Source organism: Scyliorhinus canicula, chromosome 19, assembly GCF_902713615.1.
Source record: "Scyliorhinus canicula chromosome 19, sScyCan1.1, whole genome shotgun sequence".
Lineage (NCBI taxonomy): Eukaryota > Metazoa > Chordata > Chondrichthyes > Carcharhiniformes > Scyliorhinidae > Scyliorhinus > Scyliorhinus canicula.
Window position 1 is genome coordinate 93,108,914 of NC_052164.1, and position 19,586 is coordinate 93,128,499.

General features: G+C 44.3%; 1 protein-coding gene across 1 annotated transcript in view; it reads right to left on the reverse strand.

Moving 5' to 3' along the window:
- ppp2r1ba (protein phosphatase 2, regulatory subunit A, beta a) overlaps positions 1–18,739 on the reverse strand; it is a 60,494-nt gene extending 41,755 nt beyond the window's left edge. The window contains exon 1 of the mRNA XM_038778519.1: positions 18,589–18,739. Coding sequence (XP_038634447.1) covers positions 18,589–18,675 — 87 coding nt within the window. The 5' untranslated portion in view covers positions 18,676–18,739. The remainder of the gene's footprint in view (positions 1–18,588) is intronic.
- Between the last annotated feature and the right edge of the window lie 847 nt (positions 18,740–19,586).

Here is a 19,586-nt window from a genome sequence, read left to right on the forward strand (position 1 = left end):
ACATAATTAACATTTCAGAATATATCCCCAATGGGCTATTACACCACTACCAATGCAGAGCAAATACATTTTCACACATGTTCATATTATGAAATAAGCCCCTCAGAGTCTCAGCACTTGCAGGGATTCCATACAAACTATCCACTGGTGGCTCGAAAAACTGCTAATTAGCTCCATTCTCCGTGATACTGCCTTAAGTAGGATCCACCATGTTTGAACACACAAAAGGGCTCAGTTACGGGAGGCTACATTATGAGGGTCGAGCATTTCAGACCTCAAAATAAGCAAAGCCAAGGTCAAATATTCTTTCAGTGCGGTTAAAGTAGCCTGAATGTTGACAAACTAACTGGAGTGTGACCATTGCTTGGCACAAGATTCAACAGTCAGTACAAATGAGATGTCCAAGTATTTGCCATGTTTAATAGCCATTTATATTGGAACCAGTTCCACTAGGAGCAGCTTTCCAACAAGATGTGGGTGTCTGTATTTATATTTCAGGGCAAATTCAGCAGGATTATTGGAACAAGTTCACATGTACAGTATTTGTGAATCAAACATGTCATAAAATTCCAGCTTCTTAGCGACACTCCAAAAACAAAGCTACAGTTAGTGCAAAAACAGAAAATGTTGGAACCATTCAGGTCAGTTAGGATCTGTGGAGAACAGAATGGTCAACATTTCAACAAAGCAGTCACAAACTACGTGCTTCTCCCAACTAAGCACACATTCTATTCACTGCCCAATAGGCTCCCCATTTGGCATGGGACAGACCAAAAGTAAATTAAATGGCTGTTTTGCTGGATTCCTTAATTCTGCCTACAAGTGCAATCCCAAAGCTCCCAGGCACTTGCCGTTTCAATTCCCCATCCCAGTCTGACTTTCTGCACTATTCAAATGCACCACAAGGCCAGATGAATGAATTGGGTGGGATTCTCTGTCCTGCCGCACCCATTTTCCGGTGCGGTGCGCCCCCACCGAGAGCGGGATCCTCTGTCCCGGCAGCCAGCTAATGGAGTTTCCCATTGTGGGCAACCCCACGCTGTCAGGAAATCCGTGGCCATGAGTGCGCTGCCGAAGTGGAGAATCCAGCCCATTTTCTTTTGATTAGGTATATTTCAATTCTCTGACCTTAATAATAATTTCAGACCGTAACTACAGATTCCTTTCTCATTTTGACACATAACACTGCTGACACTGGGTGGCAGCACTGGTGTTTGGGGAATTTGGGGGTTTTAGCTGGTAGAAGGAGATGGTTGGTGTTTGGAGTGAGCACCTGCAACCCAACAGTATGCAAGATGGTCTGCACCCATTTTTAAAATAAATTTAGAGTGCCCCATTTTTTTTTCCCAATTAAGGGGCAATTTAGCACGGCCAATCCACAATTTTGGGTTGTGGGGATGAGACCCACGCAGACATGGGGAGAATGTACAAACTCCACAGTGACCTGGGCGGGGACCAAACCCAGGTCCTCAGCGCCGTGAGGCAGCAGTGCTAACCACTGTGCCGCTCGGTCTGCACCCTTGATACCAACCTTTATTATTTCTCCAGGCTCTTGAGTCACTACAGCCTGTTCTACTTTGCCAGTTTAGTGCTTCCATTTCCATCATCCTCACGTCTACAGCTATTTACGCATTTTCTATGTTTTATAAATATCTTTGATTGTCAGGATTAGTGTCATTATGGCTTCTTTTATTTCACGTTACTATATGACATCTGCAATTCAACCATTTCCCTTCCACTTGAGGTGCAATTTCTGTTTCTTTCAGATACTTTTTTTTAAAATGAAGCTTATTTTCCTTGGAATAGGGGAGAGTTTGAGGGGATCTAATTCAATACTCAAGGGTATGAAGGGAATTGATGAAACTGTGCCAGTTAAATGGTCTAATTATGGTGTTGGTTTTCAGACCCTTCTAGATGGGAAATCACTGAAAATTCTTTGACACATTCCTGAGAACGAAGAGAAACGTATCCCTAAGAAAACAAAACTATCAGTACTTTTTTAAAAACATGCTGGTAACAAAACGAAAACTTAATTTGACAGCCGCATTAGGATTCACAAAAGCATCTTAGGATCTGGACACCTATACATTAGGATGAAGGGTTTCCGAATCAGCAAGCTCAAGTCAAACTAAATTGCCAAGGAGAACGTGAAAGAAGTCAAGCAGAACATTTTTCATCCAAAGTTTAAAAGGATTCTCAAGTACATTGCCCAAGGGCAGCACGGTGGCAGAGTGGATACCATTGCTGCCTCATGGCGTCGAGGTGCCAGGTTCGATCCAGCTCTGGGTCACTGTCCGTCTGGAGTTTGCACATTCTCCCCATGTTTGCGTGGGTTTCGCCCCACAACCCAAAGATGTGCAAGGTAGGTGGATTGGCCACGTTAAATTGCCCCTTGATTGGAAAAAATGAATTGGGTACACTAAATGTTTTTTTTTAAAGTACATTGCCCAAGCAGCCCAGTGAATTGGTAAACAGATTGGTTCAAGAGATAAAAATTCATTTCTGGAGACAGGGTCTAATCAGCAGACTGGTAGGCAGGGTTACTCTATTAAAATAAATGATGGTTTCACTAAATCTAATGGTCTTTCTCTGTTCTGGATAAGTTTTTTTTTTACAATTTGCAGTTACACAAGATAAAAATATCATCATAAAACAAATGATACCTCAAGAATGCTGCCAAACAAGGTAGGTTATGGATGTTAGTTTCGAGAGCTCCATCTCGGTACACTGAAACTCCTACCTTTTCAGCCAGTGACAGGCACAGGAGGAGAATTAAAACACTGCTAGCTACAAACTCCTGGGAACGGATAACTGCTGCCTGCACCCAATGGCTCTGAGTTTACCCAGTGAGAACCTCAATCATGCAGACCAGGATGTTCCCTTTTTGGCATCTCACCCTTTTCCTCTTTGTGAAAGAACTGATATCAACTTGGGACAGCAATGAATTGTTCCCAAGAAGCTAGAATACCCTTAAGCCAAGGGGTGGCAAAGGAGGAAGAAAGCAGTTATGGTTCCCACTCCTGATAATCCACAAACTACTGCAGAAACTAGGAAGCTGCCCACCCAGTGAGCGTCGAATCTGGTTAAATGGCCCAATGTCACATAAATGTTCACATGCTGTAAATGATCACCTGGGCAAGGTACTATGTGGATTCAAACTTCAGAACAATAATGTCAAGGAATGAAAGTAGGGCAGCACGGTGGCGCAGTGGGTTAGCCCGGCTGCCTCACGTCGCCGAGGTCCCAAGTTCGATCCCGGCTCTGGGTCATTGTCCATGTTGAGTTTGCACATTCTCCCCGTGTTTGCGTGGGTTTCGCCCCCACAGCCCAAAGATGTGCAGGGTAGGTGGATTGGCCTCGCTAAATTGCCCCTTAATTGGAAAAAAATAATTGGGTACTCTGAATTTTAAAAAATTTAAAGAAATGAAAGTAAAATTATTGATTTGAATCTTTACAGTAGCAAACTCAAGAGAGCAAGATCCATTCCTCATTTATACAACAAGAAAAGCAACCCCAATGATTGACTGCAGCGGAATGATTGAGGGGGTGGAGGGATTGGATGAGGAAGCACCATGTACATGGCGCATGCTTAGACTGGAACAAAGATGATTTGAAGTGAGATGATTGGCGTTTAAAGGATTCTAAAATTGTCCAAAGAACATAGGTCATGGCAAGTTGTCTCATCCTGCCCAGAAGACACTCCTCTTGCATGGATGAGTGCAGCTCCTACAACATTCAAGAAGCTCGACACCATTCAAGCAGCCCGCTTAATTGGCATCACGTCCAACAAACATGCACCCCGTCCACCACAGTTGCACAATAGCAGTGTGCACCATCTACAAAATGCACTGCAGCAATTCAGCAAGTACCTTCCAAACCCACAACCACTTTTATCGCAAAAGACAAAGGCAGCAGCTACATCAGAAAATCACCTGGAGGTGCCCCTCCAAGCCATTCACCATCCTGACTTGGAAATATCGCCATTCCTTCGCTGTCGCTGGGACAAAATCCTGGAACATCCTCCCTAACAGCACTGTGGCTGTGCCTACACATGATCCAGCGGTTCAAGAAGGCAACTTGGCACCACTCCCTCACAAGTGTAATTAGGGATGGTCAATAAATGCTGGCCTAGTTAGTGAAGCCTACAACCCTTGAATTAATTTTTTAAATAGCTGTAGAACCAAAGAACAAAGCCTGCACTTAGGTGGGGTCAAGGTAAAGTCACCATAGTCCCAGATGACCATAGCCTTCGTTCCCCTTTGAGAAGGCGAGCTAACTGGTGGTGATTTAACCTGAGGACCACTACATCTCAGGTGAGGGGCATGGTTAAGACGACAAGCCTTCATGAATAACCTCAGCTGGTATGGGAATTGAACCCACATTGCTGGCCTCGCTGCATCACGAACCAGCTTACTAGCCAAGTGAGCTAAACCGGCCAAGAACATCACAGTGAGCGAGTGATCAGTCTAAGGTACACCTGGAATAGGCTTCATGGAAGCCAATACAGGCAGTTCTGCAGCCAATTTTGGAATACAGTCCGAGTAACAAGACTAACATGTGCCAAGTGTAGGATAATGGTAATGAGCAAGGGACTTTGCACCATGGTTTTCAAAATTCTCCATCACCAGGGTCTGCCTCATGCAATGCCTGGCTTTATGGACAAATTGATAGAGACTGATTGCTATATAATTGATTGATATGCTGATAGTGATCAAGATCTTTTTCCATCTAGAAATGATCTCACATGCAGTAATTCCTTCATAAGGAATTGGTTACAGCAAGTATTCATCCAATGAAGTGAACTGTACAATGTGGAAGGAATTTATGAAATTTCCTCCATGAAAGATGACACCCAATAAAAAATGGATTATCCAAAAATTTGAAGGAACAAAATAACAGTGCATTTGCTAACAATTGGATATCAGATATGAATTATGTAAATCAGTGGATGAAACTATTTTCTTTTTAATTAGAACAGGGAACAAACTTTGAAATGGGGAGTTGCCATGGAAGTCCCTAGGTAAGGTTAAAGGTTAAGTATGGATACGTTGAACAGAAGCAATTGTAAATAAAACGGCCACGGGGAAACTGTGTCTATATCAGCATCATACATGCGTACCCGATGATCTTCAGCAATGAATTTTTTTAATCAATCATATCTATAGTACGTGGTTATGGCTTCTCTCTCATTATGATTCGGATCTACAGATCTTTTCCAGTGGGGGATGGATACAGTAAAATTGTACCATGGGAGGGGGGGTTCAGCCGATGCCAGGCAAGGCCAGGTGCCGTTGCTAGTATCCTGTTGCCACTGAGGATATGGGGTGTTCCTTTCTAGGAGCCCTGTGGGGGGTGTCGAGAGGGGTTATGTCTGGTCACTGGGGTACTGGAAGATTTGGCGAAGGACTGTGCACTGTGTTTGGTATATATTCTGTCACGCCCCCGTCCCCCACCTCCCCCCTTAGAGTGGGTGTGATGCCCTTCTTGAGCGATTGGCTTTCTTCCTCATCGGTGTGTGTCAAGCAGTTGCCTGAGAGATTTGAATCTGATCCATTGATATACGAGAGATCAGTCCTGATGATTCTTTATCTTTCTTCCTTTTTTTCCCTCTTTTGGGAGGCCCTACAGGTCATATCATAGTACATAGAAGCAGGAGGCAGCCTTTTGGCCCTTTGAGCCTGCTCCGCCATTCATCACGATCATGGCTGATCATCCAACTCAATAGCCTAATCCTGCTTTCTCCCCATAGCCTTTCATCCCATTCTCCCCAAGTGCTATATCTAGACGCCTGTTGAATATATTCAATGTTTTAGCATCAACTACTTCCTGTGGGAATGAATTCCACAGGCTCACCACTCTGTGTGAAGAAATGTCTCCTTATATCCGTCCAAAATGGTTTACTCTGAATCCTCAGACTGAGACCCCTGGTTCTGGACACACCAATCATTGGTAACATCTTACCTGAATCTACCCTGTCTAGTCCCATTAAAATTTTATAAGTCTCTATGAGATCCCTCCTCATTCTTCTGAACTCCAGCGCGAACAATCCCAACCTAGTCAATCTCTCCTCATATGACAGTCCCGCCATTCCTGGAATCATCTGGTAAACCTTCGCTGCACTCCCTCGAGAGCAAGAACATCCTTCCTCAGAGAAGGAGGCCAAAACTGCACACAATACCCCAGATGTGGCCTCACCAAGACCCTGTATAATTGCAGCAGCGCATCCCTGCTTCTATCCTCAAAAGTCATCGACTTCAGGAAGCGTAGTGGAGAACATGCCTTTGTCTACATCAATGGGAATGCAGTAGAAAGGGTCGAGAGCTTCAAGTTTTTAGGTGTACAGATCACCAACAGCCTGTCCTGGTCCCGGTCTCCCCCCCCCCCCCCCCCCCCCCCCCCCCCCCCAATGCCGACACTATAGTTAAGAAAGTCCACCAACGACTCTACTTTCGCAGAAGACTAAGGAAATCTGGCATGTCAGATACGACCCTCACCAACTTCTACAGATGCACCATAGAAAGCATTCTTTCTGCTTGTTTCACAGCTTGGTATGGAGCCTGCTCTGCCCAAGACCGCAGGAAACTACAAAAAGGTCCTGAATGTAGCCCAGTCAATCACGCAAACAAGCCTCCCATCCATTGACTCTATCTATAATTCCTGCTGCCTCAGAAAGGCAGCCAGCATAATTAAGGACCCCACGCACCCCGGACATACTCTCTTCCGCCTTATTCCGTCAGGAAAAAATACCAAAGTTCGAGGTCGCGTACCAACCGACTCAAGAACAGCTCCTTCCCTACTGCCATCAGACTTTTGAATGGACCTACCTCGTATTAAGTTGATCTTTTCTTTACACCTTGCTATAACTAACATTATATTCTACAGTCTTCCTTCCCTATGTACAGTATGCATTGTTTGTACAGCATGCAAGAAACAATACTTTTCACTGTATACTAATACATGTGACAATAATAAATCAAATCAAAACCTCTCGCAATGAAGGCCAACATACCATTAGCCTTCTTAACCGCCTGCTGCATCCTTACCTTCAGCGACTGGTGCACAAGGTCCCGCTGCACATTCCCCTCTCCCAATTTACCAACCATTCAGGTAATAATCTGCTTTCCTGTTTTTGCGTCCAAAGTGAATAACCTCACTTATCCAAATTATATTGTATTTGCCATTGATTTGCCCACTCGCCTATTCTGTCCAGATCTTGCTGTAGGATTCCTGCATCCTCGTCACATTTTACTCACCCACCTAGCTTGGTATTATCTGCAAACTTTGAGATGTTACATTTTATTCCCTCATCCAAATCATTAATATATATTGTGAATAGCTGGGGTCCCAACACCGATCCCTGTGGTACCCCACTAGTTACTGCCTGCCAATCTGAAAAGGACCCATTAATCCCTACTCTTTGTTTCCTCTCTGCCAACCAGTTTTCTATCCACCTCAATACATTTCCCCCAATCCCATGTGCTTTAATTTTGTACAATCTCTTATGCGGGACTTTGTTAAACGCCTTCTGAAAGTCCAAATGTACCACATCAACTGGCTCCCCCTTGTCAACTGTACTGGTTACATCTTCAAAGAATTCCAAAAGATTTGTCAACCAGGAGACCCACGCAAACCCGGGGAAAATGTGCAAACTCCACATGGACAGTGACACGGGGCCTTAATCAAATCCGGGTCCTAAGCGCTGTGGGGCAACGGAGCTAACCACTGCACCATGTGCTCGTGTACGTTAAGCCATTTTTCATCTTTCCATGTTATGGCATTATTTTGTATCTTTGTTGCATCATTTTCTAAAATGTAAAATCATAATACATATACTTTTAAAAAATTGCATCAAGGGGCAGGATGGTGGAACAGTGGTTAGCACTGCTGCCTCATGGCACCGAAGACCGGGGTGTCTGTGTGACCTTTGCACATTTTCCCCGTCGGCGTGGGTCTCACCCCCACAACCCAAAGATGTGCAGGGTAGGTGGATTGGCCACGCTAAAATTGTTTCTTAATTGTAATTTATTTTGAAAATTGCACCAAACTCCTAGCACAACTGTAACACATTCCAAGTTCAATGTTGTTTCAGAGAAATAAACACATGCATTTCTATCAACTCGGGTGATTTTAATTCAACGTTTCTGGTTGGGATAGCAAAAGAACAAGTTCACTTTGATCTTTGATGCTGGATATTTACATCTGAAGATCAAAGGGAAAAGCCATAGATCCAACCAGCACCAGTGTAATTAGCTGAATACATCTTTCTGCACCAAGAGCTGTGATTTTTACAAGTTATGCTACATAAATGTAATGTTCAGATATTACTGATAGTGTGCCAGTCATTTGGTGACTTCAGCATCTACACGTATTTGGATTCAAATTCACAAACCTTCAAGGTTAGCTTGTACCACATTCAGCCAATCAGGAAACTGAGTGAAAGAGACAAGGAAAGGGAACCAGACAGCAATTTATCTTCAGATTAAGTTTCAAAATGTTGAGCAGCATCAAATTTTCAAAGTTCTTAAAAATTAACTAGAGGGGCCAACCATGCTTCAATGGTATGGTGTCATTTTGCAAATGAGATGTTTCACAAAAGCCCTGTTTTACCCTCACAGTTGGAAGTAAAAGATCTCATGGTATTTGTTTCAAAGAGTTAAGAACATAAGAACTAGGAGTAGTAGGCCATCTGGCCCGGGCCTGCGCCGCCATTCAATAAGATCATGGCTGATCTTTTTGTGGACTCCGCTGCACTTATGCACCCACTCACCATTAACCCTTAATTCCTTTACTGTTCAAAAATCTATTTATCTTTGCCTTAAAAACATTCAATGAGGTAACCTCACCTGCTTCACTGGGCAGGGAATTCCAGATTTAAAAAACGACCCTTTGAGTGAAGACGTTCCTCCTCAACTCAGTCCTAAATTTGCTCCCCCTTATTTTGAGGCTATGGCCCCTAGTTCTATTTTCACCCGCCAGTGGAAACAACCTTCCTGCTTATATCTTATCTATTCCCTTCATAATTTTATGTTACTATAAGATCTCCCCTCATTCTTCTAAATTACAATGAGTATACACAGTCTACTCAAGTCTCTCCTCATAAGCCAATCCTCTCAACTCCAGAATCAACCTGCTGAATCTCCTCTGCACCCCCTCCAAGTCCAGTACATCCTTTCTCAAGTAAGGAGACCAAAACTGTACACAGTACTCCAGGTGTGGCCTCACCAGAACCCTATACACCTACAACATAACCTCCCTGCTTTAAAACTCCATCCCACTAGCAATGAAGGACAAAATTAAATTTGCCGTCTTAATTTCCTGCTGCACCTGCAAAGCAGCTTTTTGTGATTCATGCACAAGCACACCCAGGTTCCTCTGCAAAGCAGCATGCTGCAATATTTTTCCATTTAAATAATAGTCTATTTTGCTGTTATTAGCTCTGCAGGCCATTATCCCCACTAATTTGGTTGCGATCTCCCAGACACTACACTATAGCTACCTCACATTGTGTGGACAGCCAACACATCAATGGAAAAGGACACCAAGATGGCAATGACTGGGAAATCTAACAAATCAAAAATGAATGAGATGGCATCCCATTGGCTGTAAGTTTAGATATAACCTCAGAAAAGGAGGAAAGCAGCCAAAGCTAAGATATTTACCTATTCTGTTTAATGTACATATATTGACTATTTTCAAGTAAGGACACCTGATGCAAGTCCTTTGGGTTTAAAAAAATATTCATTGTTGGGATGGCAGACTAGGGGCAGCATTTATTGTCCACCCGAATTGTCAATGAGAAGGTGGTGGTGAGCTGCCTTCTTGAACCACTGCAATCCACGTGATGTAGATACACCCGCAGTGCTGTTAGGGAGGGAGTTCCTTGATTTTGATCCAGCAGCAGTTAAAGAACCGTGATATATTTCCCAGTCAGGATGGTGAGTGACTTGGATGGGAACTTCCAAGTGGTGGCATTCCCATGAATCTGCTACCTTGTCCTTCTGGATAGCGGCAGTCGTGGGTTTGGACGGTGCTGATAAGGAAGCTTGGTGAGTTCCTGAAGTGCATCTTGTAGATGGTACACACGCTGCTACTGTGAGAGTGGTGGGATGAGTGAATATTCGTGGGATGCTGTCTTGGATGGTATCAAGCTTTTGGAGTGTTGGGGTTGCACTCATTCAGCCCAGTTGAGATCATACCATTACACTCCTGACTTATGCCTTGTAGATATGGATTGGCTTTGAGGTGTCAGTTCAGTTTCTGGTCAATGGCAACTCCCAGGATGTTGACAGTGGGGGAACTGGGTAACACCATTGAAAATCAAGGAGCAATGGTTAAATTCTCTCTTGTTGGTAACAATAATAGTTGGCATTGTGTGGTACAAATGTTACTTGTCACTGGTTAGCCCAAGCCTGGACATTCTATCCTTCATTTATAGTTTTCAGTGCATTTAATTGGCTGTAAAGGACTTTGAAATATCCTGAGTTGTGAAAACGTATGTCCCTTTTGCTGGCATTGTCATTGGACTAATAATCCAGTGATCCAGGGTAAGACTCTGCGAACCTGGGTTCAAATCCCACCTTGGCAGATGACGACATTTGAATTCAATAAAAGAACTTCTGGAATTAAAAGTTTAATGACAACCATGGAACCATTGTCGATTGTCGTAAAAACATATTTGATGCACTAATGTCCTTTAGGGAAGGAAATCTGTTGTCCTTACCTGGTCTGGCTCACATGTGTCTCCAGACCCACAGCAATGCCCTCTGTAATGTCACTCAGTTTCAAGGGCAATTAGGGATGGTCCAGCCAGCCCTCATCCCGTGAATGAATAAAAAAGACTGGAGGAAGTACCAAAAGCCCTTTGTAGACAACAACTTACACTGCAGTTCCATCACAAAATAAACCGTGCTAGCTCTCAATTTAATGATCTCCAACCTCGAACATTAAATGCAGCAACATACAATAACAGGTGCACTTCCCGCATGCCCTACAGCCAGACTAGAATGTTTCAAAATACCAATAAGCATGGTGTGCACATTTCTGAGAAAATGACTTGAGCAGCATTTAACTACCAGGTTAACAAAGCTATCATTCGTACCACAAAGGTGACTCCAAAGAAGAGCTCCAAGTTATTCAATCCTTGCCTTCCTAAACTAATCACTACCACACAGTAACTCACTATGGAAATGTGGGCGCTCATAAAGCCTAGCTCTTTGCTCAAATTAGATCTGCAAAGATCAATGGATAGTGATCCCCACAGTAAGGTGAGCCACTATCAGAGACCATGGATAAACAACACTGCATCATCATGAAGGCTCCTGACCCAATTCTAAAGCTAAATGCTGCAGGATGCAACTCATTGAATCCTTCCAAAAATCACAACTCAATTCTAGATTTAAAAAAAGAGAGAAAATTCATCTAATTTTGCCAAAATCAAAAGACAATTAGGGAAGTTATTCACCACTGTTACCCCCTCCCCATTTCTCATGTCTTTTTGACTTTCAACAACCCTTTCATCTTGTCCTCTGCTTTTTCCATTTCAGTGAATCCTCTTGGGTTTATTTTTCTATCCTGTGCAATTGTAGTTATAGATATTTTAGTTCCACAGCTTTTCTTGGCCCTGATTGCTCAGTTTCCCTTCCTTGGATGTTTTTGTTCAGTTTCTATTCAGAAATTGGCTAGTTGAAAGAAGATAGAGAGTGGTAGTTGATGGGAAATGTTCAGAATGGAGTTCAGTTACGAGTGGCGTACCACAAGGATCTGTTCTGGGGCCGTTGCTGTTTGTCATTTTTATAAATGACCTAGAGGAGGGAGCAGAAGGATGGGTGAGTAAATTTGCAGACGACACTAAAGTCGGTGGAGTTGTAGACAGTGCGGAAGGATGTTGCAGGTTACAGAGGGACATAGATAAGCTGCAGAGCTGGGCTGAGAGGTGGCAAATGGAGTTTAATGTGGAGAAGTGTGAGGTGATTCACTTTGGAAAGAATAACAGAAATGCAGAATATTTGGCTAATGGTAAAATTCTTAGCAGTGTGGATGAGCAGAGGGATCTCGGTGTCCATGTACATAGATCCCTGAAAGTTGCCACCCAGGTTGATAGGGTTGTGAAGAAGGCCTATGGTGTGTTGGCCTTTATTGGTAGAGGGATTGAGTTCCGGAGCCATGAGGTCATGTTGCAGCTGTACAAAACTCTGGTACGGCCGCATTTGGAGTATTGCGTACAGTTCTGGTCGCCTCATTATAGGAAGGACGTGGAAGCTTTGGAACGGGTGCAGAGGAGATTTACCAGGATGTTGCCTGGTATGGAGGGAAAATCTTATGAGGAAAGGCTGATGGACTTGAGGTTGTTTTCGTTAGAGAGAAGAAGGTTAAGAGGTGACTTAATAGAGGCATACAAAATGATCAGAGGGTTAGATAGGGTGGACAGCGAGAGCCTTCTCCCGCGGATGGAGGTGGCTAGCACGAGGGGACATAGCCTTAAATTGAGGGGTAATAGATATAGGACAGAGGTCAGAGGTGGGTTTTTTACGCAAAGAGTGGTGAGGCCGTGGAATGCCCTACCTGCAACAGTAGTGGACACGCCAACATTGAGGGCATTTAAAAATTTATTGGATAAGCATATGGATGATAAGGGCATAGTGTAGGTTAGATGGCCTTTAGATTTTTTCCATGTCGGTGCAACATCGAGGGCCGAAGGGCCTGTACTGCGCTGTATCGTTCTATGTTCTATCTTTTTAAGTCCCAACTCAACTCAGCAACTTCACAATTCCTCTAATACTAAGGGAATGCTACTTATAATGTTCCAGGTTTCTTTTATATTTTCAGATTGCCTCTAAAGGCTTGTAGAGTTCTTTGCACCCATCTTTATTTTCGGCTGATACAATAACATAAGGAATCTTCATTCATTAGGATAACTGATTACTGAGGGCTCTCTCTAGATCCTCATCATGTGCTCAATAAATTTGGCATGCTCCTTCAGTGCTAAAGCTGAAATGGGAGTTGCACCAGCAAGGATCCCATATTGATTACATGTTGCAACAGTACATTTGCCACATAAATACTATTTCCCCAACTTCATATTTATTCATGGTTAATAAATTTTGGCTGCAGGGAATGGCAATGTTTATTTTTGTCAATCACAATGACAAATGCTTCATCTACTAAGATACCAAGTCCAACAGACTATGAAATTCATTGGGTCTTGTATTTTCTCCACAAGACCCATCTCCTACTCTCTTGGCATTCCTCCAACTAAACTGCTGACCCCTATGTTAGTTAACATTGAAAATAGCTCCCTCGCTTCATGGACAGCAGACCCCTCCCCTCCCTTCAAATCTGCCATTATCACCCAACTCCCTTTCCTTTCCGAAGTCTTTGAACAAATTGCCATCTCCCATTTCCATGCCCATCTTTCCACAATTTCATATTTGGTTCTCTCCAATCAATGGTCATCACAATACCATAATGGCCATTCTCAAAAACACAAATGACGTCCTCTGTGCTGCAGCTGAGGTACATAGTCCATTTTTATCCTTCTTGACTTGTCTAAACACAACATCTTTCTACAATTCCTCCCCTTCCATTGTCCAACTGGGTGGAATTTCTTTGCCTGGTTCATTCTTTTCCAGAAATTGTAGCCAGGAAATCACTTGCAACGGGTTCTCTTCCCATTACCCCTCAGTTACCTCTGGAGCGCCAAGAATCCAGCTGTGGGGCAGCACGGTGGCAGTGGGTTAGCCCTGCTGCCTCATGGCGCCGAGGTCCCAGGTTCAATCCCGGCTCTGGGTCACTGTCCATGTGGAGTTTGCACATTCTCCCCGTGTTTGCGTGGGTTTCGCCCCCACAACCCAAAGATGTGCCAGGTAGGTGGATTGGCCAAGCTAAATTGCCCCTTAATTGGAAAAAATTAATTGGGTCCTCGAAAAAAATTTTTAAAATCCAGCTCTGGCCGCCTTCTTGTTCTCATCGACATCGAAAAATGCTATGCAGATCCAATATCCAGTTTTGGATGGCAGAAATTGTTGCTAACAAAATATTTATTTTTATCCCACCTCAAACCCTATTCTTTAGTTACCCATTCGCTCTCTTTTCCAGGCAGCTGTTTAAAGCTGAATCACGACCATTTTCACCTTTGATGGTTGGTTTGATCCTGAAATGAACTTTTGACCACCAGTCTGTTCCATTACGCGACTCCAATCCTGCCTCAGCTCATCTGCTGAAACCCCAATGCCTTTATTACAGCTGGACCCGAATACCGCAATCTTCTCCTGGATGGTCTTCTGTCTTCCACCCTGCACAGGCTTGTATTCATCCAAAACTCTGTTGTCTGAACCTTAACTCACAATAAGTCCAACCACCCATCACGCGTGGGTTGCTGACCTATACAGGTTTACCATTCCAGCAACATCTCAACTTTAAAATCCCCACCCTTGTTTTCAAATACCTCCATGGCCTCATCCCTCCTCTGTGCTTCTCCAATTGTGGCTCGATGTCAGACTTCTTGACAATGCTGGAGACGCATCTTGGCCTGGTTTTTTATGGCAAAGGTGCTATACAAATATAGCTAGAAAATCTTCTGTAATGACTCTCTTCCCAACATGAATATGATACATCAAGGAACTATCCTCAGCCTCTCCTGCTTCTCATTATTTATTTTTTTAAATTTATAGTACCCAATTCTTTTTTTTTCAATTAAGGGGCAATTCAGCATGGCCAATCGACCTATCTTGCACATATTGGGTTGCGGGGGTGATCCCTGCCATGAACGTCATGCATAGGTTTCAGGTGAGGACAGGATTGGGTTTGACTACTGTTGAATAGTCCACTGAGTAGCCCACAAAGATTAGCCACTTCAGTTTAGCACCCGCTGAGTCAGATCCTAAAGAAACAATTTTCTCCAAATCTAGAAATCATGAGGTAAATTTGTTGAGAAAATCTCGAAGATTTCGACATAGAATTAATTATTTTCCATGTAAATGTAAACAGTAGCCATAGGATGGGTACAGCAAAGGAGGTGGTTATTCAGCTTATGTCTGTGCCACTCTCCTCTGTAGGATCAATTTGTCTAATGTCACTTCCCCACCTCTATCCCGTAGCCTGGCAATTTTTTTCTCTTCAAATATTTGTTCTACAAACAGCAATAAAATTAGGAGCAATTACTTTCAGCTTTACATACTACTTGAAGAAAGGATGCCAATTTGGACACCAAGGTTTGAACACCAATCTTTCAAAGAGTGAAACTTCCAGCTCTTTTTCGTTGATGTCAGAGGATCTTCAACATTTATCTGCAGGCCACACTTAATTTGAAGGACAAGCCAATAGAGAAGTCCCTCCCTAATGCAGTGAAACCAACCTAGATTAAAGCTGGTGCATGAACAGAGAGATATTCCTGGAATTCACATATAGGTGGGTTCATATTCATGTAGTGACAGGACATGTTGTAAAAAAAAGAATTAAAGTGTCCTTTGCTTAATAAATAGAGGCAGAGTACAAAAACAAAAAAAAACAAAGAAAATTACAGCACAGGAACAAGCCATTTGGCCCTCCAAGCCTGCACCTACCATGCTGCCAGTCTGAACTAAAAAAAACCCTACCCTTCTGGGGACCATATCCCTCTATCCCCATCCTACTCATGTATTTGTCAAGACTTCCCTTAAAAGTCACTACACCCCCCCCCCCCCCCCCCCCCCACAGCGGGTTCCAGGCTCCCAGCACCCTGTGTGTAAAAAACACTTGCCTCGTACATCTCCTTTAAACCTATGCCCCTAGTAATTGATTCTTTCACCCTGGGAAAAAGCTTCTGACTATCCACTCTGCCCATGCCACTTATAATCTTGTAAACTTCTATCAGGTGACCCCTCAACCTCCTTCATTCCAGTAAGAACAAACCGAGTTTCTCCAATCTCTCCTCATAGCCCTCCATACCTGGCAACATCCTAGTAAATCTTTTCTATACCAAAGCCTCCACATCCTTCTGAAAGCGTGGCGACCAGAATTGAATACTGTATTCCAAGTGCGGTCCAACTAAGGTTCTATAAAGCTTCAACATGACTTGCAAATTTTTTAACTCAATGCCCCGGCCGATGAAGGCTAGCATGCCTATGACTTTTTGACTATCTTCTCCACTTGCGTTGTCACTTTCAGTGACCAGTGTATGTGTACACCCAGATCCCCTCCTCTTGCAGGTTCTGCCATTTACTGCATATTTCCCATCTGTATTCAGGTTTTCCAAAATGCATTACCTAACATTTGTCCAGATTAAACTCCATCTGCCAGCTCTCTGCCCAATTCCACCAACCTTTGTGTCGTCCGCAAAATTACTAATCAACCCAGTTACATTTTCCTCCAAATCATTTATATATATTACAAACAGCAATGGTCCCAGCACTGATCCCTGAGGAACGCCACTAGTCACAGCCCGCCATTCATAAAAACATCCGTCCACTGCTATCTTCTGTCTGCTATGGCCAAGCCAGTTCTTGCCAGCTCACCTCTGATCCTCATGTTACTTCACCTTCTGTACCAGTACGCCATAAGAGGCCTTGTCAAAATCCTTACTGAAGTCCAAGTAGACAACATCCACTGCCCTAACCTCATCAATCATCTTGGTCACTTCCTCAAAAAACCCGATCAAGTTAGTGAGACTTAACTTCCACTTCACAAAACCTATACGTCCACTTATTTCCAAGTGGGAGTAAATCCTGTCTCGAGGAATCCTCACCAATAATTTCCCCACCACTGACGGAAGGCTCACTGGCCTCTAAGTAGCTGGATTATCCTTCTTAAGCAAAGGAACTACATTGGCTATTCTCCAATCCTTTGGAACCTCCCCTGTAGCCAGTGAGGGTACAATGGTTTCTCTCAAGGCCGCAGCAATTTCCTCCGTTGGCTCTCTCAGTATTCTGGAGTATATGCCATCAGGCCCTGGGGACTTGTCTACCTTAATGTTTTTCAAGACCCCCAATACCTCCTCCTTTTTGATCTCAACATGACCCACACTATCTACACACCGTTGCCAGACTCATCATCCACCAAGTGCTTCTCCTTGATGAATACTGACATCAAGTACTCATTTAAGCTATGGTAAATCTTTTAAAATAAATCACTGGTTGGGCATCAGCTGGCGTAGTGTTCAATTCTGGACACCACACTTTTGGAAGGATGTCAATGCCTACCAAGGGATGCATATTTACCAGAATTGCAACACGGATGATGTTCTTGGGTTTGTGGAGAGAGTGAATACACAGGGATTGTTCTTAGAGGGTCAACAGGACACTTAAAAAGTGTTCAAAACTATGAGGTTTTGAGAGAGTAAATAAGGAAAAACTATTTACAGTGACAGGAGATGAAATAAAAACATTTAAAATAATTGGCAAAATATCCAGAGATCAGAATTTTTTCACACAGCGAGTTGTGATCTAGAATGCACTGCAAAGCGGTGGTGGAAGGAGATACAATACTTTCAATGGGGAATTTGATTAACATTTGAAAATACTTGACCGTCAAAGAAAGAACAAGAAATGCGGCATGCATAGTCTGCATTAGTCCAGCGAATTGGAGCTCAAATTCCATTATTGGAGTTTGCGATCTCTAAATTATGTTTAAAAGCGAAAGAAAAAATCTGGAACTATAAAGTTCATAGCAGCAAGAAGTAAACCATTAAGCTGCTGGATTGCAATAAAAGCCCAACCTGTTTACTAATTCAACCTTGCCCCTCACTTGAGGTGTGGTGATCCTCAAGTCAAATCACCACCAGTCAGCTCTCCCCCTCAAAGGGGAAAGCAGCCTATGGTCATCTGGGACTTCAGCTACCTTACTTTCTCATTGTTTATGGAAAGAAACCGGATATTTATTCCCAGCCCCACTAACATAACTGACCCTTACATTTCTGTCTCAACTGGCATAGCAATCACTGCCAGCGGTTCAAGGGGGCAGCCCAACCTTGTGAAGGCCTCAAAGGATGGGCCAATGCCAGCCTGACCACCACGTCCCCTGAATGAATTGCAAACAGATTCCCACTTCTTGTTCGAGGAGAAACAGGGGAAGGGTTTCTGCAGAAAAAAAATAGCCTGCGGTCCAAAACAGAGCAGAAGGCTTATTGCAGTAAACAGAAAAAAGGTTTGCATCTCCACTGTTAAAATCAAGGGAGACCGTTCAGTGAGAATTCGATTGCGTGGAAAGACTGGAATCGTTTTAACACTCCCCTCCCAAACAATGAGATGTAATTCCTGCTCATAAACTTTGCCCTTAAATCATCTCATTACGTATAAAGGAGACAGCCATTTTATCACGTCTATGTAGGCCTCCATGGTCACCTATTCAGTGTGACTGCACTGCCCTTGTCACAGAATATTTTCATGTTCTCTTCCACACTCTGCATCGCGGGTGTATTAATTGCAATCCTTCGCCGTTTGCCAGGTCATCCTTTTGGTGAATGTGGCCGAATCAGGGTGTGAGGCCCACAGTGAGACGCTAACAACACCGGCCCCGGTTACAAGGCTACCTTCCCTTCCCCACCCCACCCCACCCCACAAGCCAACCTCTCCCGGTCAAACCCTGGGACAGAGACATTCCCCTCCCCTTGCCCACCTGCACATCCTCATTCCGCAGCTCGTCTATCAAAACCGCGATCGGGTAGAGAGAGTCGTCGCCATCAGCCACCTCCGCCGCCGCCATTTTAGCCCGCTTCCTGCCGGTGTACGGGGCCCACCCAGAATGACGGCAGGAGCGGAAGTCGCCGCGGCCAATGGGTCCTGGCGGCCGGCTGCGCGCGTGCGCCGTGCGTGCCGCGCGGCCGGGAGGCGCGGCGCCATGTTTGGTGCTGGCAAGGAAGCAGACTGCCTGACGGGAAGGGAACGCTTGCTTGCTGCTTTGGGGCCGGGTAGTGTAGGCCACACATGCCAATCACTGGTGGACAATATCACACACAGCACATCCCTGCGGCTGTTCAGAACTAGCATGGCACCCGTACCCAACCAGCCCATGTTTGCAGAACTCAATAGATTGTTAAACGGTCTTCCACGATGGGACAGCACTCGCTGAACAATCCTAATTGCGCTAAGGAGGGGCGGCACGGTGGCGCAGTGGGTTAGCACTGCAGCCTCACGGCGCCAAGATCCCAGGTTCGACCCCGGATCTGGGTCACTGTCCATCTGGAGTTTGCACATTCTCCCTGTGTTTGCGTAGGTTTCACCCCCCCCCCCCCCCCCCCCACAACCCAAAAAGATGTGCAGGATAGATGGATTGGCCATGCTAAACTGCCCCTTAATTGGAAAAAATGAATTGGGTGCTCTAAATTTTTTTTAAAAGACCAGGTTATCAGACATATTTACATTTTAGAGACCCCAGGGTGGCCATTATGTAGCTCCAGTAGAATTGGGCGTTGCCCCAAGCAGGGGACAACCACCTGGAATGGGTGGCACAGTAGTCAGCACTGCTGCCTCACGGCGCCAAGGACCCGGGTTCGATACCGGCCCCAGGTCACTGTCCTTGTGGAGTTTGCACATTCTCCCTGCGTCTGCCTGATTCTCACCCCCCCACAACCCAAAGATGTGCAGGGTAGGTGGCCACGCGAAATTGCCCCTTAA